The 25,890-nt window shown below is 42.7% G+C and overlaps 1 protein-coding gene across 4 annotated transcripts; it reads right to left on the bottom strand.

Annotated features, from left to right (window-relative positions):
* Positions 1-367: 367 nt before the first annotated feature.
* Positions 368-25,128, bottom strand: AMPD1 (adenosine monophosphate deaminase 1). Of its 4 annotated transcripts, none has more exons than XM_047784945.1 (16): positions 24,967-25,071; positions 23,326-23,337; positions 19,417-19,597; positions 17,437-17,602; positions 13,358-13,523; positions 9,190-9,409; positions 8,588-8,717; positions 7,187-7,381; positions 6,762-6,893; positions 5,917-6,080; positions 3,814-3,940; positions 3,472-3,635; positions 2,681-2,801; positions 1,457-1,630; positions 1,170-1,280; positions 368-544 (listed from the first exon to the last, which is right to left on the bottom strand). In XM_047784945.1, exons 1-16 carry the CDS (start codon positions 24,986-24,988, stop codon positions 386-388), a joined length of 2,244 nt encoding a protein of 747 aa, XP_047640901.1. In that variant the 5' UTR covers positions 24,989-25,071; the 3' UTR covers positions 368-385. The 4 variants fall into 4 exon arrangements, with proteins under 4 accessions (XP_047640901.1, XP_047640902.1, XP_047640903.1 ...); XM_047784946.1 differs by having other exon boundaries at positions 23,326-23,334; XM_047784947.1 differs by lacking the exon at positions 23,326-23,337 and having other exon boundaries at positions 24,967-25,128.
* Positions 25,129-25,890: the final 762 nt, after the last annotated feature.

Here is a 25,890-nt window from a genome sequence, read left to right as displayed (position 1 = left end):
TGCCTTTAGCAAGTTTCATTCTATAAGTCTAAAGCTTATATTCTCCCTGTAACAAATTGTTTGCTTCTATTTGTGCCCTGCCTCAATGACTGTTTTGCCTGAAAGTCAGGGAGACTCTCGAGTCAGACAAAACCAGGTTTTGCTACTTCTCACGAAGTGTGTCCTTATGCAGATTATTAACATCACTAACCTCAGTTTATTCATCTTCCACCGAATGGCGATAATAATATTTATAAAGTTGTGCAAAGAACTAAACAAAACAATGCCAACGGAACAATATCTAATACAATCTTTGGCTTATAATAGGGAATCAATAACTGGTAACTATTATTATTCACAGTCTACAACGAAAATTTCACCGATATTATTGATTGGTGTATTTGTTTTATTCTCCTGATTTAATGCCTTCAACAATTAAATTAAGTTCATAACACCAGGTTTCATAGCGATAGGCCATGCGGATTTGGGCCACATTTGTCTTTCGGATATCATTTCCGATAGGGCCTTCCTCAAGATAATTGGCACCCAGAAACTTTGCTTTCTCCTGTAAGAGAAAAAGAAAGAGAATGGCTGTTTTCTCTTTTCACCCTGATATAGACATTTACTACATCCCACAAAGATTCCTTCCTTATGTTCGCTACAGGCCAAAGGAAAACAATAAACCATTAAAAGCGCTCATCCAGTGCCTCAATGTGCATGGGCTGCTGAGAAATCCAGGGTATTTTCTTTCCCTTGCCCAAAAAGCATGGCCAGAAAAACAGAATAATTCCTTCTAGTCCCTATCCATAGTAACGTCATATGATTTATGAAATAAAAAATTTTTTGTGGTCTTTTTAGGGCTGCACCCTTGGCATGTGGACGTTCCCAGGCTAGGGGTCGAATCAGAGCTGTAGCCAATGGCCCATGCCACAGCCACAAACTCCAGACCTGAGCTGCATCTGCAACCTACACCACAGCTCACGGCAACGCTGGTCCTTAACCCACTGAGCGAGGCCAGGGATTGAACCCACTTCCTCATGGATACTAGTCAGGTTCATTACTGCTGAGCCATGACAGGAACTCCCTGAAATAAATTTTTAACATATGTTTCCCCAAGTAATTTTTCAATATTCAAGTTACTGGATTCTATACTCAGAAAAAGAAGAACAGTCAGTCAAGGGCAGGTCTACCTCATGAGAAATTCCACATTGCAAAACACTGTTTCTTGCCACTTCACACATATCACAGGTGCTCAGCTTGAAGACTTGTGCAGCAATGGCGTATTCTTCCATTAGGGGCTCCTTGGGTTATTTATTTAAGTGAGAAAAAAAAAATAGAAAAAGGAATGCATTAAAAGAAATAACAGCCATCCTGCACAAAAAGAATAGTGAAATGCTTTCATTTGGCTTTAAAATTCTGGGTGGTAAACCACAGTCAACAAAATATAGTTGCATTACTCACAATCCCATATGCATACCTTGGTGAAGTGGAATTGCATCGGGTCATCTGTCGACAGTGAAATCATTAGCCCTTTCTGGAGAAAATCTAAAAAAGGATTTTTGGCATATTCTAGAAATAAGCTGTTGTTACTTAATGGTGACATAGCGATAGGAATCTGGGCTAAGAAAAACAGGTACTGTAACACAGGACTCTGAAAAGGAAACATGAAAAAATATTTTAAAATAAATAAGGAACATAAGCCAGAAATGTTAAAACCCCACAGTCTACCTCAAGTTTTAGCTTTCAACAAAACTATCACCTATTCTTTAAATTCCCCTGTAAAGAAGAATAATGGTTTTTAAATGTAAATATATTAGGAATAGGTTTATTTGGAATCAATTTTCAGAAGCATTGAGTCAAACCAAATTGTTGGATTTTTAATTGTCTAAGTTAGATGGTCCATCTCAGGCAAAAGACTTCACCTGGAAACATTTTTTTTTTTTTTTTTTGTCTACAAGAAAGTTCTGACACTCACAAGAGGCATTTTAAGACATGCTCTAACAAGAAATCTGGCAAAAACCAATTTAAGGTAAGCCAAGCTGCCTCTGATTTCTCCCTTGTCAGAGTCCTAAAATGGAAACCAGGAGATTTGCATTAACTCTTCTCTGCCACCAACTAGCCAGGGAATCTTGAGCAAGTGCTTTTCCTTCTCTGCCTCTGTAAAATGAAATGCACCAAATAATCTTAAAAATCTTTTTTTGCTCTAATTTGATTCCAGCGTTGATAATGACTTGTGACAGAATGATAAGGGAAAAAATTCTGTTCCTCTAGTTCCAATATAAAAGCTAGCGTTGAAAAGAGCTCCAACTCACCACAGCATGGGGAAGTTCCCAGGCCAGGGATTGAATCTGGGCCATCACAGAGCCACTGCAGTGACAACACTGAATCCTTAACCCACTGTGCCACAAGGGAACTCCCAACTCATCGTTTTCATTGTTGTTGTCTTTTTTTGGGTCCTTTTAGGGCCTCACCCGCAGCATAAGGAGGTTCCCAGGCTAGGGGTCTAATCGGAGCTGTAGCCACTGGCCTACGCCACAGCCACAGCAACGCGGGATCCGAACTGCGCCTGCGACCTACACCACAGCTCGTGGCAACGCCGGATCCTTAACCCACTGAGCAAGGCCAGAAATCGAACCCGCAACCTCCTGGTTCCTAGTCGGATTTGTTTCCACTGAGCCACAACAGGAACTCTCCAACTCACCTTTTTTAAATTCAGGCCATGAGAGATATTATCGGCTGTCATGAATGCTGTCATGAGATGGGTGAGAGCTCCAGCTTCTCCACAGTGAGGTCGGAACAGAAACGTATTCATGCCTCGTTCCCTAGGGAAATGGAACTGCTATAGGAATCACAGGTGACTGGCTGGGTCCTGACAACAATTCTGGGCAGAGTGATGTATAAGCAAATCTGCTAGGAAAAATTAACACTCTGAAAGGGAGGAGGGCATCCAAAGGAAAACCGGCAATCCAAATCATAATCTTAATTTTTCCTAAACACAGACTTTTTGAAAAAAAAAAAAAAAAAAAAGAGTCCATATAGGCTATGAGGGTATGGAGGAAAGTTAAGATTTGATGACCTGGACAGAAACGTCTTTAGTTTCCCCTCCAAATTTACCGTTATTACATGGCATCATTTCTCCTACGTAAATTTAAGGGGGAAATGTTTCCAGAAAGCCCATTATAATATCCTTCTATTTATTCCTTACCCTGATATATCAAGAAGGATAAAATGTATGGAATTTTATAATAAACTGAACAGTGGTTAGTGTAAATTCTTAATTGTCCAAAGAAAAGACAAGGAAGTGTGAAAGTTACTGAAGCCTCCAAAGGGTCCATTCCTGCCCCCTAAAAAAGTAAAGAAACTGAAGAAAAAAGCCAAGGGGCCAGTTGGTGGCATCCTGGCAATGCAGCACCGGCCCTCAACCATGACAGGGCCAACGGAAGGCATGTGTCACAGAGATTCCTCTTCTAGCTCCAGTTCACGTGGACTTACTTCCTCAGGCTGTTGAGCACCAAGATGTTTGCGTACATGTAATAGGTATAATAAGTGTAAGATGGATTCTTTTCCATGGTCCACTCCTGGGGCTTGGGGCTCTTGGAGGAGAACATGTGGCCACTGTGTTTGGACTCATCATCCACGCTGTCGAAGCCAGTAATCTGTCAGGAAAGGTGAGCCACGCAGTGGGTTCAGTCTGAATGCAGGGTCCCAGCCCTCAGACAGACTTTCAGCTCCCAAAGGCACGGACCAAATGGCAGAAATAAGCATCAAGAATTATCATGGCTACGTAGGCAGACTGGTCCATGCGCAGCCATGAGAAGGCGGGGTCATGCTTACGTGCTTGAGAAAGACACTGAGGTCTGGGTGAGCCTGGGGGTTGATGGTGGCCTCAAACACTGGCATGAAAATGTTCTCCAGCATCTTTCCAAAGTGTGGAAGGAAGTTCTTAGATCGGAACACATCGCTAGAGGCAAGAATGAAGAGAATTTAGGAGGAAAAGATTTTTGGACTGATAGTCCCAGTATGAGGGAAGCAGAGGACCACATGCCATGAGCAGGAAAAGACCTAACATGTCCATCCTAGGTGCACTCTTCTTGGTCACCCCTGAGGAGGGATTCCATTAGAGTTTGGCATCAGAGGTACACATTTCTTGTTGGACAGCATGCCCTATCTCTTCTATAAACCCTCTACTGGTAAGAAAACCAGTAAAATCAATAAATTAGGTACTGATAGGACTTCACAGCTACGTCCGGATGGAGAATGAAGAGTTATAGGAGCTATGCCATAAAAGATTCGATGATTTTTATGTGTGTGCTATACAAGACGGTGAGAGGAAACAGTTATCAAGAAGACCTCTGATATGCTGTAGCCAGGGACAATCCAACAAGTTCTTTTTTGTTTATTTATTTGTTTAATGGCCACATCCTCAGCACATGGAAGTTCCCAGGCCAGGGACTGCATCTGAGCTGCAGCTGCGAACTACGCTGCAGCTGTGGCAATGCTGGATCCTTTAACCCACTGCATCAGACCAGGGATTGAACCTGAACCTCTGCAGTAACCCAAGCTGCTGCAGTTCCACAGCAGGAACTCCCTAACTCTTACACAGCCCTCGATATATGCCATCCACTCTTTCAAGTGGCCAGAAGTTATTATCTAATTTAAGCCTCATAACAACTCAATAAATTAGGTACGGATAGGACTTCATTTTTAAAATGAGGAAACCAAGGCACAGAGAGATCATGTGATGTGCCCAATAAGCTAATAAACGGAAGAGGCAGGATTCAAGCATAGCCAGTCCAGGTCCAGGGCCCATGCTCCCGGCCACCACACTCTGCCTTAATGGTATTAGACACAAAGTTTACCCCAGTCAAAAAGTTAACTTGGGGGAGGGGCTACAGAGACAGGATAAAACTCCTGCCTTGTTACAGGGCACACAGAACATAAAGGCAGTGGCCAGACCACATACAAATACTTCGATCAAAAAATCAGTGATATGGGAGTTCCCGTCGTGGTGCAGTGGTTAACGAATCTGACTAGGAACCATGAGGTTGCGGGTTCGGTCCCTGCCCTTGCTCAGTGGGTTAACGATCCGGCGTTGCCGTGAGCTGTGGTGTAGGTTGCAGACGCGGCTTGGATCCCGCATTGCTGTGGCTCTGGCGTAGGCTGGTGGCTATGGCTCCGATTCGACCCCTAGCCTGGGAACCTCCATATGCCGAGGGAGCGGCCCAAGAAATAGCAACAACAACAACAACAACAACAACAACAACAACAAAATCAGTGATATGAACATCCCTGAAGGCAATGAGTACTTAGCAGGTAATAATGCCGTTGATAAATACTTATTGATTACGGAGAACTTGAGCACTTGCCAATGAGAGTATCAGCAGACAGTGGTAGAGGTTCTGATACAAGAAAAATGCACCTAAGGACAGATGCACATAGGCAAGAATGACCTGGGCAGAGAGAGGAAGACCCAGAGAGAGAAAATATATAGTAAAATGTAAATAGTTCTTATCCTAGCTAAGTTTTAATCATTCACAATGTTATTGTGTAATCTGCATAAATGCCTGTGTTTTAAAAAACAAAACCAAAAAGTATGTTGTTAGAAAACTGAACTGAAATGATCTTTGTAGGTCCTGTCTATGAACAAGATTGCTGAACCCAGGGAGTTCCCTGGTGGTCTAGTGGATAGGACTCAGCGCTATCGCTGCCAGTTCAATCCCTGTCTGGGAGCTGAGATCCCACACTCAGCCACTGCACACCAAGGCAAAAAAAAAAAAAGTTCTAAACCCAGGGTGGACAAACCAGACACCCAGGACCAGTACAGTTTAACAAAGCTTATTTCTATACAGATGTGCTGCCTATTCCTTGGTCATGCGGAGGAGGTGAGACAGGTGGGATGAAAGCAGGCTTTAGGGTTTCCAGTGGGCAGGTACGTACTAGATCCTGGGGACCTGGATCATCCATGTCATGTTGGGGCAGTAGATGCGGTTTTGGACGAACCAGGTAGAGAGTTTGCTCCACTCGTCAGGACTGCGGCCATAGATTGACAGGCGAGGCTCAGCGTGCTGGTACTTGGCCTCCACCAAGTCTGCACCTACCTCCTGCAAAGCCAAGACAGGAGTCCAAAGCCAGGAATTCCCACCAGTCCCTCAGGGGTGTAAACCTGTGGGATCTAGGAAGATGAGTACTAAGAAAAACAGAGGAAATGTGAAAGGAAGTCAGAAGAAAACTATCAAGGTTAAGATCTAAGAGGACTGAGAGGTGAGGGAATCTAGTTCAAGTAAAAGACAATAGGAATGGACTCTAGAGAGAAAAAGCGTCAGACTAAGGATGATGAGATCCCAAAGCACTGCTGCAAAAAGGTCAGCTTTTCCTATGTCCCCTCTCTCCCAAAACACACATCTCCCAACTCCACATGTCATTCCTGCCCTCTAATGCTCAGATGTCACAAAGATCAGGGTAGATTCAGATCCTAACTCTTCCTGAACTGTAACTCCCCAAGGCTGCAAGAGCCAGTTCCATCATCCCAAATCCATACCCTTAGTTTCTCTGTCCTAGGAATCGAGGACTTTAAAAATCATTATAGTGAGTGTTTCACAAGAAATGATCACGTTCACTGGTTGCAGTGCTTCACCCTGGGAATAGCAGGAAATCATCCTTCAGCCCTCCCTTTCTTTCTCTCCTTCCTTCCCTCCCTGTTCTCTCCTTCCTTCCCTCCTTCTCTACTTCCCCCTCCTCAAGAACCAGGCCAGGTATCATAAATCTGGGTGGTTCCTCCTCACCTTGATGATAGTGGCAAAATACTCCCCATTAATGTAATTGTCTGTCTTCAGGTAGAGGTCTCGGAGCTCACTTGCTCCCACAGGATTGTACTTGTCATTGAACTTATCAAAACGCTGGAAAGTCTGACGTCCCTGCATCAGGACACAGGAGCACAAGTGTATCATTATCAGAGCTTCCCTGACACAGAGAGTTAGGGAATGACCACAAGGAACAGGGGTCTGGTAGCAGGGGAAGGGGTTGCTCTCCAAGAATGGAATCCAGGATGGCTGACAATGACAGAACCCCCAAAACGTCCGTGGGTTCTTTCAGCCAGCATGGTGCTTACCAACATGGTTAAGAGGGCTCTGAGAAGGGAGAGGTTGTAGGAGAAAGGCATGTGGCCTTCTAAGCATGAGATGAAACTGACATTAGCTTTTCAACCTACAGCATGAACATCCAGAGAATCAACAGTCAGGTCGTAGGGATGCATTTTTAATTTAACAAAAAGTTCCTTTAGGGTCAGATTTTTCTCCTTGGTGCTATAGACCACTCTGTCGGCATCAATTTGGTAAGATTTCTTAATAAAGCGAAGCAGATGTTTCTGGTTCATGCACGCAGCCGCGTGGATATGGGTGTCCACCTGTGTGTACATTCAGAGAAGGAAAAACCGACAATCAGCCTTAGTGATGCTGCTCTATTAGAGGCTAAGGGGGCTGCAGATCCCACTGTGATGGGAGAAAGGGGTAAATGGTAAGGGTGTGACCTGACAGCTGGTGGAGGTGGCCGAGCAAGAAAAGAACCCATGGTACTTTTTTGTGCCCTTGAGAGGATGTGAAAGTTTAGGCTGGATGCAATAAGGGTGCCTGCTTCTCTTGGACATCTGTACATCCAATTTAACTCCTGCATTTGATCCACACAAAATTCTTAGGGATAATTCTCCATTCCTGAGACATAACTGAAGTGAAGTAGCTGCCACAGCTTTCATCCCTAAAGTGAGAAAGGACTGAAATGATGAAGCTGTGGCACCACGATGGCACTTATGCATTAGATGGGTTTTTGCTGTTGTTGTGTCTTTGTTTTTTGGCCACTCCTGCAGCATGCAGAATTTCTGGGGCCAGAGATCCAACCTGAGCCACAGCAGCAACCTGAGCCGCTACAGTGACAACACTGGATCCTTAACCCACTGAGCTACCAGGGAACTCCTAGATGTTTTTACAATTACAATTTTATAAGATGAAGTTTTGACAGATTAAGTAATTTGCTCAAGATTATACAGGCGGCTCAGCCAGGAGTTGGTCCCGAACCTCTGCTCCTATTTCCTACTCCCACCTCCTTGCAATCACTTAAATGGTCAGAAGACATCCTGGAAGTGTTTCTAGTTGATTTGTTTTCCACAAGCATTAGCTTATTTGATATTCACAATCCTCTTGTGAGCTAGATGAGCAGATATAATTGCCAGTTTTACAACTGAGGAAACTGAAACTCAGAAATATTTAATCCCTTCCCCCAGTGCCTTACACTCAGGAAGCAGAAGAAGAGAGACTAGAATGAAGATCTTCCAAAGCCTAGAACAGCGGTTTTTGAGGTTTTATATATTTTGTTGTTTTGGTTGTTGATGATAACTATAATTTTCTATGGCAAGAATGTGGTAAACTTTTCCATGTAGGAAACAGTAGAAGTGGCATTTTAGTCTCTCTGACATAATCCATCTGCTTTCACTAAATTCCCCTGAGCATGCAGAAATCTTACATTAATCAGAAAAGCAGTACCTTTCTGGTCCTGCTCAAGAAGTAATTGGGACAGTGTTTTTGTCCAGGAGTGACCTCTGAACAACAAATGTACTTACCTTCCTGCAATTGTAAAAATCCCGGTGAGGATTGTTCTTCAGCTCCTTCAACTCATCCATCTCATTGAGCATCTGATGGACCTGGAACTTGGAGGAGAGGAACTTCAGGCGCCGGTGGGTATAGGTCTTACTGTGGAAAATTAAATCACATAATGTAAAAAATTCCGGACATTTAAGGAGGACAGTCACAATTTCAAAACCATCAGGACCCTTATCACTTACAGGAAATAATTATGTTTATTTTGAAACGGAACAAATAGTTTGGCTTACTCTGCAGTTAATCTAATTTGAAAACTATTGGGCTCCAAATACATAATCGTTTCATCAAAGTTGGACAAAACAGTAAGAGGGGGTTTGGGCTTAAATCCTGCCTCAGTCACCTGGGTGACTTTGGGCAAATTAACTCATCAGAGTCTCAGCTTATAAATCTGGAATTATAACAATTATAAAAGTACCCGCCTCATAGAACAATTGTGAGGAGTAAAAGAAATCATGAATATGAAGGGTTTAACATAGTGTTTGAACATTGCCAGCAATTGATAAATACTTAGTCTTACTATCAGCAGTAGTAATAGTAGCAGCAGATTAGGTCTTATACTTACACAGGCCCTTGGGCAATTAAAGCCAGTAAGAAATTCATATCATCTAAGAAGGTGTCCAGATTTGGGTAAGGAAGGGGCTTGGGCTCCTCTTTGCTGGCTGCTTCTTCATTAGGATAGACGTAAACCACACCGTCCTTCATTTTGAGGTGATAACCCAGGTTTTCCGGGAGGTTATCTGTTTGGAAGGGGTCTTCTCCCTTCTTCATAGGAGGGGTAAAGACTTTTTCAATAAAACACATGGTAATATATCAGCACATAGGATGAGTGACCACATAAAAATAACCAAAATTAAATACTATAAATCATTGTACAACTACAAATGTAATAAAATTCATTGAGTAATTAAAAAAATACTGGGGAGTTCCCGTCATGGTGCAGTGGAAACGAATCCGACTAGGAACCATGAGGTCACGGGTTCCATCCCTGGCCTGGCTCAGTGGGTTAAAAGATCCAGTGTTGCCGTGAGCTGTGGTGTAGGTTGCAAACGCGGCTCGGATCTGGCGTTGCTGTGGCTCTGGCATAGGCTGGCAGCAACAGTTCCGATTAGACCCCTAGCCTGGGAACTTCCATATGCTGCAGGTGTGGCCCTATAAAAACAAAAAAACAAAAAACAAACAAACAAACAAACAAAAACTAGAAGATCTCTTTTATTTGCAGTTCTGTACATCACAGGTTGTAATTATCCAGAGCTAAGCTGAAGTTCATTTTTATAATACTTTTCAAAAGTGACTCAATTAGTAGTATAAAATAATGATATTATTTTATCTAGTGTAGTAATGATTTTCAAGTTCTTTAGAAGTGCTATTTATACAATTGCTATATACTTACAACTAATTTTAATAATTTAATAAAGCTTATAAAAGTATTCCTGTTTAGAGCATTTTATTGTTATGAGATAATTGCATAGAAATAAAAGTAAAACTATAGTTAAAAAGTAGTTTGAGGAGTTCCCGTTGTGGCGCAGTGGTTAACGAATCTGACTAAGAACCATGAGGTTGCGGGTTCGGTCCCTGCCCTTGCTCAGTGGGTTAACGATCTGGCGTTGCCGTGAGCTGTGGTGTAGGTCGCAGACGCGGCTCGGATCCCGCGTTGCTGTGGCTCTGGCGTAGGCCGGTGGCTACAGCTCCGATTCAACCCCTAGCCTGGGAACCTTCATATGCCGCGGGAGCGGCCCAAAGAAATAGCAAAAAGACAAAATAAATAAATAAAATAAATAAAATGAAAAAAAAAAGTAGTTTGAACCTTTTCCTTGTTTAAACCTTTTCTATTAGTCTTAATTTAGAATGGCTGTTTTTTAGTAGACTTAATTTTCTAGAACTGTTTTAAGTTCACAGCAACACTGAGTATCAAACACAAGTTTGCATGTACCCCTGTCCCCACACAGGCACAGCCTTCCTCACTATTCACACCTCACATCAGAGTGGCTACAGTCAATGAACCTACACAGACACATCACTATCATCCAAAGTCCATGGTGTTGACTTTAGGGTTCACTCTTGGTGGTGTACATTCTATGAGGTTTGACAAATGTTTTTATAATGACATGAATCCACCCTTATAGTATCATACAGAATGGTCTTACTGCTCTAAAAATCCTTCGTGCTCTCTCTCTAGAGTGGTTTTAATATAAATGGAAATATAAAATAAATTCTTATTTTAAGAGTGGTCATTCTTGGAGTTCCCATCATGGTGCAAGTGGAAACAAATCCGACAAGGAACCATGAGGTTGCAGCTTCGACCCATGGTCTTGCTCAGTGGTTAAGAATCTGGCGTTGTTGTGAGCTGTGGTGCAGGTCGCAGATGTGGCTGAGATCCTGCATTGCTGTGCCTGTGGCGTAGGCCAGCAGCTGTAGCTCTGATTCGACCCCTAGCCTGGGAATCTCCATATGCTGTGGGTGAGGCCCTAAAAAGCAAAAAAAAAAAAAAAAAAAAAGAATGGCCATTCTTATTATATTCTCCACCTTTTAAAGCCCATACAATATTTGCCAAAGGATTTGAGGAGGAATAATGTGGATAAGGACCTCCTTCTTTCTACTGCTAACAGTTTCAACCTAAGAAAGTCAAGAATGAATTCCACACTGTCACAGCATTGAAAACACTCCTTTACTTTCAACAAGATGTGCCCAAGGCATCAGAAAGTCTCCGGTTTGTGAAGACAAAGACCACCAGCGTGAGAAAAATAATATAGAAAGAAAAAGTTTGCACATTTTCTATCTAAAAGAGAGATATGAAACATGAAAGAAGTGAAACAGTGCATTGCTACAGTTTTAACAACATAGCAGTTTAATAATTCAATAACCTTAAATATTTGCCTCCCCTGAAATTTCATTTCTAGAATCTAATCCTAAAGCTATAAAGCAATGGCTCAAGGATGTTTACCTAAGGATGCCTATTGTAGCCTTGTTAGAAATTAATTTTTAAAAGTCAGAAATCTCAATGCCCACAATGAGTTAAATGAATAATGATATGTCATAGACTAGAAATTGTTAAATTGCGAAATTATCAAAATCTGATGGTTTTAACATATGCACTCAACTTTTACAAGACAGTGTGGAAAAAATGAGATATATAAATAAAGTGCAATGGAAAGGATTTGAGGAGGAATAATGTGGATAAGGACCTAGAATCTAGAATCTTTTTATTTTACTTTTTTTTTGGCCATGCCCTTGGCATGCTAAAGTTCCCAGGCCAGGGATCGAACCCACTGAGCCACCAGGGAACTCCCATGTAGTTTACTTTTATCTACAGGTCAGAGGAAGGCAGGAAATGATGATGTTTGAGCTGCACCTTGAAGGATGAGATTGGATCTGGATATTCAGGCGTACAGCGAAAGTGTGAAGGGAAGGGCACTGCAGCACAGGGCACAGCATGGCAACAGTTCAGGGACAGCAATGTGCTGAACTAGATGGAGGACAGGGCATACTTCCAAGCAGAACAAAGAGTTCAAAGGTGGAGTAAGGAGGTAAGTCTATAAAGAGAGTGAGAAGTTTCCATCGTGGCTCGGTGATTAACAGATCCGACGAGGAACCATGAGGTTGCGGGTTCGATCCCTGCCCTTGCTCAGTGGGTTGGGGATCCGGCGTTGCCGTGAGCTGTGGTGTAGTTTGCAGACAGCAGCTTGGATCCCACGTTGCTGTAGCTCTGGCATAGGCCGGCAGCTACAGCTCCGCTTGGACCCCTAGCCTGGGAACCTCCATATGCCACGGGTGAAAGACAAAAAGACCAAAAAACAAAAACAAAAACAAAAACAAAAACAAAACAAAACAAACAGAGATTGAGTGTGCAATTCTGATAATAAATAAATAATAGATAAATAAAACAGAGTTAGTAGGCCAGATGGTGGTAGGCCTTGAATGCCAGGCTAAAGACTGGACTTTGAAAGTAACAGGGAGCGGTTGAAGATTTTTATCAGGAGACAGATGTGCTTAGATCCCTGTTATAATAGCTGGTACCAAAGTGAGGATGAACCAAAGGGGAATGATCAGAATTTCACAGAGCAGGGAGTTCCCGTTGTGGCACAGTGGAAATGAAGCTGACTAGTGTTCATGAGGATTCGGGTTTGATCCCTGGCCTCGCTCAGTGGGTCGGGGATCTGGTGTTATTGTGAGCTGTGGTGTGGGTTGAAGATGTGGCTCAGATCCCGTGTTGCTGTGATTGTGGCGTAGGCCAGCAGCTGTAGCTCTACAGGACCACTAGCCTGGTAACTTCCATATGCTGTGGGTGTGGCCCTAAAAAGGAAAAAAAAAAAAAAAAAGAATTTCATAGCGTAGTGAGGAAGCTATTGCAATAACCTGGACAAAGAGAAATACAGGCCTAAATTAGTGCTTGGGGAATGGTGGAGAGGTACATTCTGAGAGATAATGTACAGATTGAATCAAGTGATTGGGCACTTGGGCAGGACAGAGCATGGTGCCAAAGGTGAATATGGTATTTTTTTCCTTCTTTTTTCTTTTGCTGCACTCATGACATGGAGAAATTCCTGGCTTGGGAGCCACAGCAGTAACCTGAGCCATAGCACTGATAATGCCAAATCCTTAGCCACTAGGTGACCAGGGAGCTCTGACTATGGTATTTTAAAGCTGGGTTATTTATAATGACGGAGCACATTTAATAGCTAGTAGTTAAACCTAAAGCTATATTCCAGACATTATATAAGAAAATGACTCACCGGGATAGAAGCTCTCCTTTGCTACCCAAGCCTCACCGTCAATATTCCTCAAATACTTGGAAGGGGTTTTTGGAAACCTCTGAAACGACTTCTGCATGTACTTCTCCCGTATACACAATGCCCGATAAAGACCTTTGCAAACCATTTCAAAATCTTCCACTGTAACCTACCAAGAAAATTTCAGAGTAGCTCCTGTGAAAATCAGAGACATGCTAAAGCTTGTCTTAGGCACATCCCAGCTCTCCTGGGGTCGCAGCCCCTGCTGAGCCACCTCCACCCACTCGGCTGCTTCCCACTCGACCTGGGCCCTGGTCTCCCTCCAGGAGCAGCTCCTAAAATTTTTCTCACTCTTTCATTGGTATCAAAATGTATTTGTCCTTCGAGTCTTTCCTTAGAGTCTCATGTCCGGTTTTTGCTAGAAAGCAGTGATTATCTAGCAAGTATGAGTAAAAGAACCCATTCTAACATGGAAAATGCTTCCTCCTGATGACACAGAGATATTTTAGGTATGGGCTTCTGAAGATAGTATCTCAACTGAAAGATAAGGTTGGTCTAATTTGAGAATTCAAACCATCTGCTGCTCAGTGGGGGAAATATTGGAGAGTGAATGAGGTGTCACACACCCCTCAAATCTTGTCCTGCATGCATTGCCTTCTGTAGCTGTAAATGGCTCAGAACATCGTCCTGTAAGCAATCATTCTTTGGGATGGTTTTAAAGAGAACTTTCACAAAATGAAAATTAAATGCTATTTTAACTGTAAAAGAAATAAGCTGTGAGTGACAGTTCCTGACAAATGTTGAGCTTGAGAACGTACATTTCTGAAGTTCAACTGTGTAACATAATGAATTTTTTTAAATGTTATTGGAGTATAGTTGATTTATGATGTTCTGTTAGTTTCAAGTGTACAGCCAAGTGAATCATTACACATATACACACATCCATTCTTTTCCAGACTGTTTCCCGTATAGTTATTCCAAGGAGAACTTTGTGACTAAAAATAGATTCTCGAGTAAAATTTTCTCAGAACTGCTGAAAATTTCCTAAGCTGATCTATTTCCCCTGCCCCATTCCAGACTGCTGGTGGGGCCTGGCATGCCCAAGCACTTATAACTTGAAATCACTGCATACTTATCACCAGAGTTGGATGACTTTCTGAGACCCATATAAGTTTGTTTCCAGGGATTTGAGGTCCAGATATTGATTCTAATCAGTCGAAATTCTTTTTAAAGACCAGCTGACCTTGGCCAAGAGCATCTGGGACAAGTGATAGGCCTGGGAATCTGCTTCCAATGGCATGCTTTTTCCTTTGCCACTTAATAGGCTGCTAACCTCTCAGATCCCAAGGACAGTGCTGTATCTTTTTTTTTGCTTTTTAGGGCCGCACCTGCAGCATATGGAGGTTCCCAGGCTAGAGGTCTAATCAGAACTGTAGCTGCTGGTCTACGCCACAGCCACAGCAACACCAGATCGGAGCCGCATCTGTGACCTACACCACAGCTCATGGCAACGCTGAATCCTTAACCCACTGAGCAAGGCCAGGGATCGAACCTGCAACCTCATTATTTGTAGTCAGATTCTTTTCCACTGCACCACGACGGGAACTCCAAGAGCTGGATCTTATATACCTTCGCATCCTAGCACTTAACATGCAATGCCTGACACAAAGTAAGGTGCTCTATAAAGACTGATTAAATTGGGAGTTCCCATTGTGGCTCAGTGGTTAACGAATCCGACTAGAAACTATGAGGTTGCGGGTTCGATCCCTGGCCTTGCTCAGTGGGTTAAAGATCCGGCGTTGCCGTGAGCTGTGGTGTAGGTTGCAGACGAGGTTCAGATCTGGCGTTGCTGTGGCTCTGGCGCAGGCCAGTGGCTACAGCTCCGATTAAACCCTAGCCTGGGAACCTCCATATGCCGCAGGAGCAGCCCTAGAAAAGGCAAAGAGACAAAAAAAAAAAAAAAAAGACTGATTAAATTGAATTGTTGTTTATCTGGAATGAATGGCCTTGGAAATTTGGCCCTAACTCCCCATTTACCTCTCTGTTCAGTTACAAGGGTGAAGACTGACTCCAGTACAGACTACAACCAGGTGGGGCATTGCTCAGTAGCTCAGCCACCTTCAGCCAACAGGCGTAGCAACATACTTGTGTCTTCAAAGTCTCTATGGGACAAGGTTTCAGGCACCCTCCAGCTCTTACAGGAGGAGAAGCTGCTCCCTGACTTCTGTGAACCTTGTCCTTCCTCTCATTTTCTTTCTTTTTATTCCTTTTGCATTTCCATCAAGCACATAGGGATTAAGTCGATCGCCTAATATTTGTGGCTTTTTTTTTTTTTTTAAGGGTTCCGCAGCATATGGAGTCTCCCAGGCTAGGGATCAAATTGGAGCTGTAGCTGCTGGCTTATACCACAGCCATAGCAACACAGGATCCAAGCCGCATCTTCCACCTACACCACAGCTCATGGCAACGCCGGATCCTTAACCCACTGACGAGGCCAGGGATCCAACCTGCATCCTCATGGATACTAGTCAGATTTGTTTCTGCTGAGCCACGGAGGGAACTCCTAATATTTGTGGCTTTTTGAACTCTGGACCTTTCCAAACTTTGTTGTTCATAGTTGCTATCAAACATTTTGTTTGGGCTATTTAGTGTCTAAAACCCTTGCCATCTGTAGAACACTCAGGTTATCATACAGATAATGAATAAACAAAAATAGGGTCCATTTCATTGCTCTGTCACTTTTAAATATCTTAGGACTGACCCTAAGTGGGTCAGTTACATGAGAAGGGGGCTTAGGACTGGTCGTTAAAACTATATTTGGAGCATAGACTAATGGCTAAATAGCAGTTTCACCAATACGATGCTGATACTGCAAGTCCCTGTGGCAGAGATTTATTAATTGACCAACTGTTTTGGATAGGACAAGTGGGTCAAGTTGTTTGCAACCTGAATTTACTCTCCATGTGGCATCTTAGAGTCTGTTCCAAGCAATAATCTACTGTGTAAGCATGTGCGGTGAAATCGGAGAGGGCAGTTGGTGGAAAAACAATAGCCCCCTTAGAATGTTCCAACTTTTTTTTTTTTCCTTTTCTAGGGCCGCTCCTGAGGCATGCAGAGGTTCCCAGGCTAGGGGTCTAATTGGAGCTGCAGCCGCTGGCCTACACCATAGCCACAGCAATGCAGGATCCGAGCCACGTCTGCGACCTACACCACAGCTCACGGCAATGCTGGATCCTTACCCCACTGAGCAAGGCCAGGGATCAAACCGGCAACCTCATGGTTCCTAGTCGGATTTGTTAACCACTGAGCCACAATGGGAACTCTCAACTTATCTTCTTTTCTCTGGTCTCTCAACTCTTTTTTTCTCTTCTCCCTCGCTTTCCCCTGATCTGTTTTCTTCAATTGGTTTTTGGTACCTGCAGCCCTTCTCTCCATCCTAGGTCTGCTCTGTGTCCATTTTTGCTCAAGAGCCCTTCTCCCCCTCTCCCCGTACTTCCCGGTGGCTCCCTTTCCTGCTTTATGACCCCTTCGGTGGGACTAGTCCAGATGCTCCTCTCTTTGGCCAAAATCTGTCCACTGCATTCGTAACAACACATACACCACATTCTACTGCAAGCAATGAAATAAAGGAGGAGAAATGTGAGATGATAAAAGCAAAACATGGAGGGAGGGATAAATTAGGAGGTCGGCTTTAACATATACACACTACTGCATCTAAAGTAGATAAGTAACAAGGACCTACTGTATAGCACAGGGAAATCTACTTGATTTGATCTAATAACCTATATGGGAAAAGACTCTGAAAAGGAATGAATATATGTACATGTATAACTGATTCACTTTGCTGTACACCCGAAACTAACACAATGTTATAAGTCAACTCTACCCCAGTAATTTTTTTTAAAAAAAAGCAGAACAGAAATGGAAGTCCTAGCACATCAGTATCGAAATGCAATAATGCAATATAACAAAGGACAGGTGAGCAACACCTTCCTCAAAAGGAACTGAGGAAGGAAAGAAGCTGAAATAATCGAGCCGAGTATCTTCCCAGCAGATACAGCTGAGGGGCAAGGAGAACTCACCCCAGAGGCATAATCACCAGTGATCTGCACCCTCTGAAAATCAGGCACCGTCTGATATGTAGGAGATGTAGAGATGTACTCGTCAATGTGGGACAGCTTGGTGGAAGAGGCTTCACTTTGCGGAACAGACAAGCTAATGGTCTTCCGTCCGAAGAAACGCTTTTTTCTGTGTTTGAAATGGAAAAATAAAATGGCGTAACGTTATCTTCATTGGGAATTTCATGGCAATAAAATTTTTTTGGCCACTCCCATGGCATGCGGAAGTTCCTCGGCCAGGGATCAAACCGAACCGCAGCAGCAGCAACCCAAGCCACCACAGCAGTGACAACGCTGGATCCTTAATCCCCTGAGCCACAGGGACCTCCTCATTGCAATAAATTGATGTCCCGCTATACAGTGAAGATTAAATATGGGCTGGGTGTCAGAAAGAAGATCCGTCCCTTTGGGAGGAGATGTCAGATTACCGTGATCCCTTCTTCCTCTATGCCTTGGAACAGCGGACCCTAGGGAATGGACTAGAAGACAGCATGACACTGTCCTTCACAGGAGGTCCACTCCTAGCAGATAGACAGTCTGGGTGCTGCAGTAAACACAGGCCATGTCAGTTACTACCTGTGTCATTCTGTGTTCCTTAAATCCCATGAACTTCTGTCTCTCTAGCTAAAAAAATCATGTGATAATGTCTACCATATAGGATATCTTTCTTTTTTCTCTTTCTTTCTTTCTTCTTCTTCTTTTTTGTCTTTTTAGGGCCATACTTGCAGCATATGGAGGTTCCTAGGCTAGGGATTGAATGTAAGCTACAGCTGCAACCTACACCACAGCTCATAGCGACACCAGATCCTTAACCCACTGAACAGGGCCATGGATCGAACCTGCATCCTCATGGATACTAGTTGGGTTCATTAACCACTGAGCCATGACGGGAACTTCATGCCATATAGGATTTCTAAGGGACTTTTTTTTTTTTTTTTTTTACTATGCTGACGGCATATGGAAGTTCCCAGGCCAGGGTTTGAACCTTTGCCACAGCAGTGACAATGCCAGATCCTTAATTGCTAGACCACCAGAGAACTCCCGTGAAATTTAATGTTTATAAAATGCTTAGTGTGGTACCTGGAATTTAGAAATTGCATATTACTTCCGCAAATCAACAAGGATTTATTAAATTTCTACTCCGATGCTTGCTAGCCCTTTGTTAGGTCCTATGGAGGATGCCGAAGAAGGTGGATTGTTGTTTTTCTTTAAAGATACAAAACCAAGGGAAGCACAGCAGTATGATCTCTTCATCAGGAAGCTGGTGGGGGTGGGGGGGTGCTGTGAGGACAGGGTTCCACGTAAGTGGTCAATGACAGGTTTGAGGACTGGCCTGTGGCACAGAGTGACAGAAAGCACTAGAGTAGTTCAAACAAGGAAAAATGAACAGGCTCTGTGGAGAGGGATCTGTTCAGGGAGGGCAGTAATTATGCATCAGAGGCATAGGATGGGCAGGGCATGAGGGCAGAAACAGAGGGCTGTGTCCTTGAGACCAGGAGGAGTCAGACTGGCTGGAGGACAGGAGGCCTATCAGTCAGCCCAGCACTAAGGTTGACTAAGGACAAGGTCCGTAGATGAAGCTCTTGGGTTCCAGTTTCTACGCCTATAGTGGGGAAATTGACAGTGTGCACAGCAGCCGTCAGCCTGCTTTGGTTTGGACTAATCAAGGAGTAGATTGTGTCCTCTTGCTTGGGAGGATAGAGAGGCTGCAGCTAAAGGGAGATGTGGGTGACGGCAGCGGGAGGCACTGTTTTCTTGTCTAGTCATTGTAACTTTGCCCCAGCTCATTCTGTGTGGGTATGTGGGGCTCGGGAGGCGGGTGGATTTTTAACTCTGGCAGAATTTCTCCAAGTTGAAGCATCATTCAAACAGACTGAACCATCTTCCCTGATATTGCCCCTTCCTTGTGTCCCAACGCACTAAGCATTCCCCTTATACACTTACCTCCTGCTTTCTGTGGGCGTGGACAGAGCCTCCAGGTGGAATATGTGTGCTTGCATCTCATGATGAGAAATTGGACAGATCTCATCCACATCAAAGGGGGAGATCTCATGGCGGCCTCCCTCATCTTTGACTTCAGAGGCAAACACTTTTTCAGCAAAGCTACGCGTTGCGTCATCAAGGTCTAAAAGAGGTTTTCACATGTTAATATTCAAGCATTTTCTCAAAAGTCATCCGAGAGTTTTTGCTACGGGTAAGGTGCACGGCTAAGGACTACCCCGAGTACATGGCTCCCCTGCTCTCCAGCGAGAGTCCCAGACACCTGATGGAGCTTAACGCCTACTCTCTTTCTGTGTGGGTTGCTTGGAAATCTGTGCTCAGAATCATGGGTCAGATTCTTATAACAAACTTTAGGAGAGTCCTAAAGATGGGATTGGGCTCTTGCAGGACGAACACTTAATACAAGATCACCTGTTTCTGATGGGGCTAAGTTTGATTTCATAGTCACCATGCAGCACAGTCGTTCCCACTGGGTTTGTGGAGTTTTTCTGATGGTTTTAAAGATGTAGATAGGGTAGTTCGTCCTTGGCATTTTTCTTCCTAAAGAACCAGTGATCTAAGTAGTTCTGAGAGAGAAAGGTGTGCTTTAGGGCCTTTCTTCCTCTGTGGCACATCACAATCTTTTTTTTTTTTTCCCTCAAATCCTGACAACTTGGTGGTATGCCGGTGTCTGGGGGAAGGTGATAACTAAAATCCACTACCTCGTGTTGGGAGTCCCATTTCGTGTGAATGCGTTGCACTTCCATCATGAATGACCCTTGGAAGCCAATTTTATGTTTACATGCCTTAATTTTCCCATTCTTAACATGACTAGAAGGATGACTTTTATCTTGGCAATGAGCAACCCCAGGACCCTCAGGATATAAGAGAAAAGGTTTCATCATACAGGGTGGTGGTAGCCATTAAGTATCTGCCTTTCTGTTAAGTTCCATTGTATGTTCCAGATTCCCAAGTGTTTCCATCTGAATAGCCATTACCTCTAATACTTCTAAAAGTCTCTTGGTATTTCCAGAAAAGAGCAGGTGGCAAATAATGAGAATGGCAAACAGCTAGATATTTGAAACAACGGTAGAAGACAGAAACGTTGATGTGATGACAAAGCAAACTGCATGCAGAAAGATAGATTCTCCCCATCCCTGCCCCATCAATACCTCTAAGTCCTCCAAAATGACACATTTTCGATTATAATTAGGTAAGTGTAATGTGTTCAAGTATGGTTCTGCACTTATCACCTCCTTTACCTTCCTTGGTTTCAGTTTCCTTACCTATAAAGTGGAGCACTGATACCTACCAAGCCTCACTCACAAGGCTGTTGTGACATCAAGTGAGTTAATATGTGTGGAAATGCACTTTTAAAGCAATTATTTTTTTTAGGGCATATGGAAATTCTCAGGCTAGGGCTCAAATTGGAGCTACAGTTGCCAGCCTATGCCACAGCCACAGCAGTTGGGATCCTAGCTGCATCTGCAACCGACACTGCAGCTCACAGCAACACCGGAGCCTTAACCCGCTGAGCAAGGCCAGGGATCAAACCCATGTCCTCATGAATACTAGTCGGGTTCATTACTGCTGAGCCACAATGGGAACTCCTGAAGCAATTTTTTAAAGGAAAAGAAGCCACCAGATTAAAGTGAATGATATAGGTTGATAACATTAACTACACATGTATTTGGTATTTGGGGTTAGCTTTGGCTATTGAGGAAATGATAAATGATATGGCTTAGTACAGGCTGAAGCATACATTAGAAATAGTAACTGATTCATAACCTCACCAACACTTACACTCAGGTCAGCCAGTTTTTAAACCTGGCTTGTCACACCAGAGTAACAGAGAAGCCCACTGTGTTGGCTGAACTTCATGCATCTATTTGTCTCACTGAACTCAAGCACTTCCTGAAACTGAAAAGCAACTTTGGATGCTATACCTGGTTTTTTGGCAAGCACCATGAACCACAAAGGAACAAACAAAACACTAAGCAGATACACTTGATGGCCTGAGAATGCCTCGCCAACCTACTGCCAGCTGTTCCCCCCAAAATAGTATCATTCCTTCCTGAGCATCACAAGCAAGCACATGCACCTCAAGGATGAATGACAAGCAGAAGTTAGAAGAAGTTTCATGCACAATGGAGAGCAAGTGGAAGTAGGCCAGTTGGTTATGATGATGATGAAGAGGAAGAGGGTGAAGATGACAATCACCTGGCTTGTCATCAGTCTGTGGCAATGCTGTTAGAGGCCCCTGGGGGGACAGTCTGGAAAATGGATTCTCAGGAACCAAATCCTGCTTGCTGGAGAGATGGCTCTTCCAAAACAAGCATCTGTTATCTGGGATGGCATGTATCTCTGTATTTCATGGTTTTAAACGTTATTGTTTTTCCTAAGGTTATATCTCCCTAAGCCACTATAGAAAGCTGAAAAGTCTACTCTCAGGAAGTAGCTTACATTATCATCAGATATTATATGGTTGGATTATTTCCTTCCAATGCATCAACCAATTGTTTTGACTTCATGTAACCACAGCTGAAATTTGATTCCTAATTGAAGAGCTGTTGCCTTTTAAAAATACTTCAGGGAGTGGTGATGATTAGGGAAAGGAAAGAACGAAACTGGTATTTCACAAGACGAGCCAGTAAAATTTGGTAACCGTGAATACATGGACTAGAGGACAGATGACTCCCTTGGGTTTGTAGAGATAACTGCTGAGCTCATTTTTGAGCCTGTTTGAGATAAAGGAAACATCTGAGTGGCAATGTCTTGAGGTTAGGACATCCGCATTTAGATAGAAAATAGATAAGAGAATAGAAACCAGAAGGAGAGTGGGGATGGGGATGCAGAAAGGACACTAGGAGCGAGAGAAAGTGTCTGTGACAGCGGGAGACTTGGGCAAAGCATTAATGACTAGGAGCCTCAGTGTTCATCATCATAAAAGGGGGATGTTAATAATAATAATGGCAACTTCAGAGAATTGTTCTAAAGGTGAAATGACCCAGAAGTTGGGGATTATTGTTATTAACATAGAAAGTCCAAGACTCTTGAGAAAAAGAATATCATGCTTGCTTCTTCACCCAACAGATTCAGAAAAACATGTTTATTTCTCAGCAGTGCTTTATACACGTGGAGGAAAGACAGGTTGCCTGCCTTTCATCGGCCACATCTCATGTCACAGAGCAACTCAGAGGCACTATGAGATACTTGCAGTCAGTGAAAGGCCAACTCTGCATTTGAGATGGAGTGGAAGATACATAAAAAGTCAGGATTTTATTTTAATTTTATTTGTTTTTTCTAGGGCCACACCTGCGGCATATGGAGTTTCCCAAGCTAGGGGTCTAAGCAGAGCTGTAGCCGCTGGCCTATACCACAGCCACAGCAACGCCAGATCCTTAACCCACTGAGCGAGGCCAGGGATTGGCCTTGAAACCTCATGGTTCCTAGTCGGATTCATTAACCACTGCACCACCACGGGAACACCCGATTTTATTTTTTTTAATGGGGTTTCATTTTATCTGGCCCATGAAACTTTACCATAAATTTTTTACATTGGAGTTGAGGGTCTACAAAGGTAAGACTCAGTAGAGCCCCTTAGCTAATGTCTAAAGGACAATATTATTTTATTTCAAAATAGCAAATGAATGCTCCATGAGGTTCTCTTTAAAAGATGGATTTTTATTGGAGTCAGGAAAATCCATGAGTTCATTTGCTACACTCTGGGTGATCCATGGTCATTATAAATATTTGCTGGCTATCATTTAATAAACACTGCTGAAAAATAGCCATGTTTCTGAATTAAAGAGTAGTATCTTTTTAAAATTGATACGATGGCAAAGGGCAGGAAAAATAATCCAAAATACTCACGTTTTTCTTCTGCTGTATGAAGTAAAATAGAACAAGATAAAATATATGAACAACATTCAGAAATCATAGTGGCTGCTAATCAGTGCTTTGGAATAGAAATATGTAGGTTGATACAAGGAAGGGGTGTGGTGGAATGTGAGATTACATCTCTCTCCTTTGTTCTTCTACAATTTGCTGCCATTAGAAAACCCTGGGAAGACAGTCATTATGTACCTCTTCATTTTCTTTTCCTTTCTAATTTGTCTCTAAATTTATGTTTATAAGCTTATTGAGGTACTCTTTGTAAAATGTGATTTTATTTGATTTTTTATTTTTATTTTTGCTGTGCCTGCTGAATGTGGAAGTTTCCAGGCCAGGGATTGAACCCAAGCTACAGCCGTGACAACGCCAGATCCTTAACCTGGTGCACCATCGGGGAACTCCAAATGTGATTTTTAAAAACCTGATGGAGAGATGGAAACTCTCACACAATGCTGGCAGCAGGCAAACTAAAATAGATCATTTGGTAAACAATTAACACCTACAAAACAGCTATTTCTGAGCATCTACTCTACTGAAATAATCCTTAAACATGGAAAAATTTTTAGTTATAAATATTATTGTCAGAGAATAGTCATACTTAAAAAATCATAAAGAGGCGTTTCCGCTGTGGCGCAACAGGAGTGGTGGTGTCTCTGCATTGCCAGGATGCAGGTTCCATCCCTGGCCCAGTACAGTGGGTTGGAGGATCAGGTATTGCCACAGGTGTGGCTTGGATCTGATCCCAGGAATTCCATATGCCTCAGGGAAGACAAAAAAGAAAAAAAACAAAAACAAGAACAAAATCATAAAGGTTAGTTAAGAAAATCATAAAGGTTAGCTAAGAGGTTAGTTAAGAAAATTGGAATATTACATAGCCATTTAAAATCATGTTTAGGAAGAATCTGGAGTACCATGGTAAATGAGTAAGTTATAATATGAAATCAAAAAAGGGCAGGATTCATAATATAATCTCAACTGTATTTTTTTTAAATCTTTAAATTTGAAAGGAAACATTTCAAAAGAAAAACTCTAAGAGGTTAAAAGTGTTATCTTTGGATAATGGGATTGTGGTTGTATTTTATTTCCAATTTTTCTAAATTAGTGTTTATTACTTTTATTTTTCAGTGAAATTTCTTTTTATTTCACCTGAAACATGTGTTACTTTTATAATGAGAATAACCTATAACATTATTATTTTAAAAATTAATCTGTGTACAAACCTGGATTGTGAACAAGCAGAATATACAGATTGGGTTAATACTGCTGTTATTCTCATGATTTTCAGCTAATAGCATAGCTACAAACATTATATAGGACTCTTCTCAGAAGTGTAGCAGTACAAGTTTTGTTTAGACTAGCAGAGTAGATATGACATATCTCACACAGTTTTCTCCTGAGATCATCAAGGATGCTATCCCATGATACAGTTTTAGAAGATTACCTTCCTCCTAAAACTAAAAACCGAAACCCCCTTGAAAACTTTGTCTTGTCTCTTCCTGAAATGTATTCATTAAAACTACCATGAACCCTAAAGAAAGGATTCCCAGAGCTGACATGATAGTTAAAGGAATGAGTGCACATTAAAAGAACTGAACTCTCCAAACACTTTTGCACACCTACCTGGAAGTTTCAACAGAGGCATTGTGCTGGGATCCTTGGTTCTAGGATAGCACAGTAGAAAGGAAGAGACAGGAGACTGTGAGGATGACTGACTGACACTATAAAATACGCTGACATTTATTTTATTATTTTTGCTTTGCCCTGGTAACTTGACCCTTCTCTGCTAAAAGGAGAGAGATGAGCTTTAGACCTATTTATAGCTTTAGCATTGACAGTGAAAAACAGGTGAAGCCTTCCGTGTTTACCCTGGGATTTCAGACAAGATATCGGTGGTAGGCCAAGAATTTCATTTCAATACCCTCTAAATCTTCCTACAGATTGGATTCTCTTCAAGTGTACTTTTCTTGTCTGACTTGACCAGTGACGGTCAAGTATATTCCACCCTAGTGAAACACAATGAAGTCTTCCCGGCTCTGCAAAGTCAAGGTCCTCAGGATTTTAATCCTGAGTACGGCTAACCATGGTTGGTGAATATGCTGGTACATTCATCAAGCTCTCAACACACACACACACACACACAACCTCATAAGATATATCCCTGACTTGGCAGAAACTCACCTGATAGTATTTATTGAATGGTTAAGTCACACTTGTTTTGTGTGTGTCTTTTTAGGGCTGCATCCACAGCATATGGAGGTTCCCAGGCTAGGGGTTGAATCAGAGCTGCAGCTGCCAGCCTACACCACAGTCACAGCAACTCGAGATCCGAGCCATGTCTACAACCTACACCACAGCTCTCAGCAATGCCAGATCCTTAACCCACTGAGCAAGGGCAGAGATGGAATCTGCCCTCATGGATGCTAATTAGATTTGTTTCCACTGAGCCACGACGGGAACTCAAATAAGTCATAAATTTACTTCAAATCTTAGAGAAACACAACCACCATCTAGAATGCTCTGGTACCCTTACTCTATATATTCCTT

This window comes from Phacochoerus africanus, chromosome 6, assembly GCF_016906955.1.
Source record: "Phacochoerus africanus isolate WHEZ1 chromosome 6, ROS_Pafr_v1, whole genome shotgun sequence".
NCBI lineage: Eukaryota > Metazoa > Chordata > Mammalia > Artiodactyla > Suidae > Phacochoerus > Phacochoerus africanus.
This window is presented reverse-complemented; position numbering and strand designations above follow the sequence as displayed.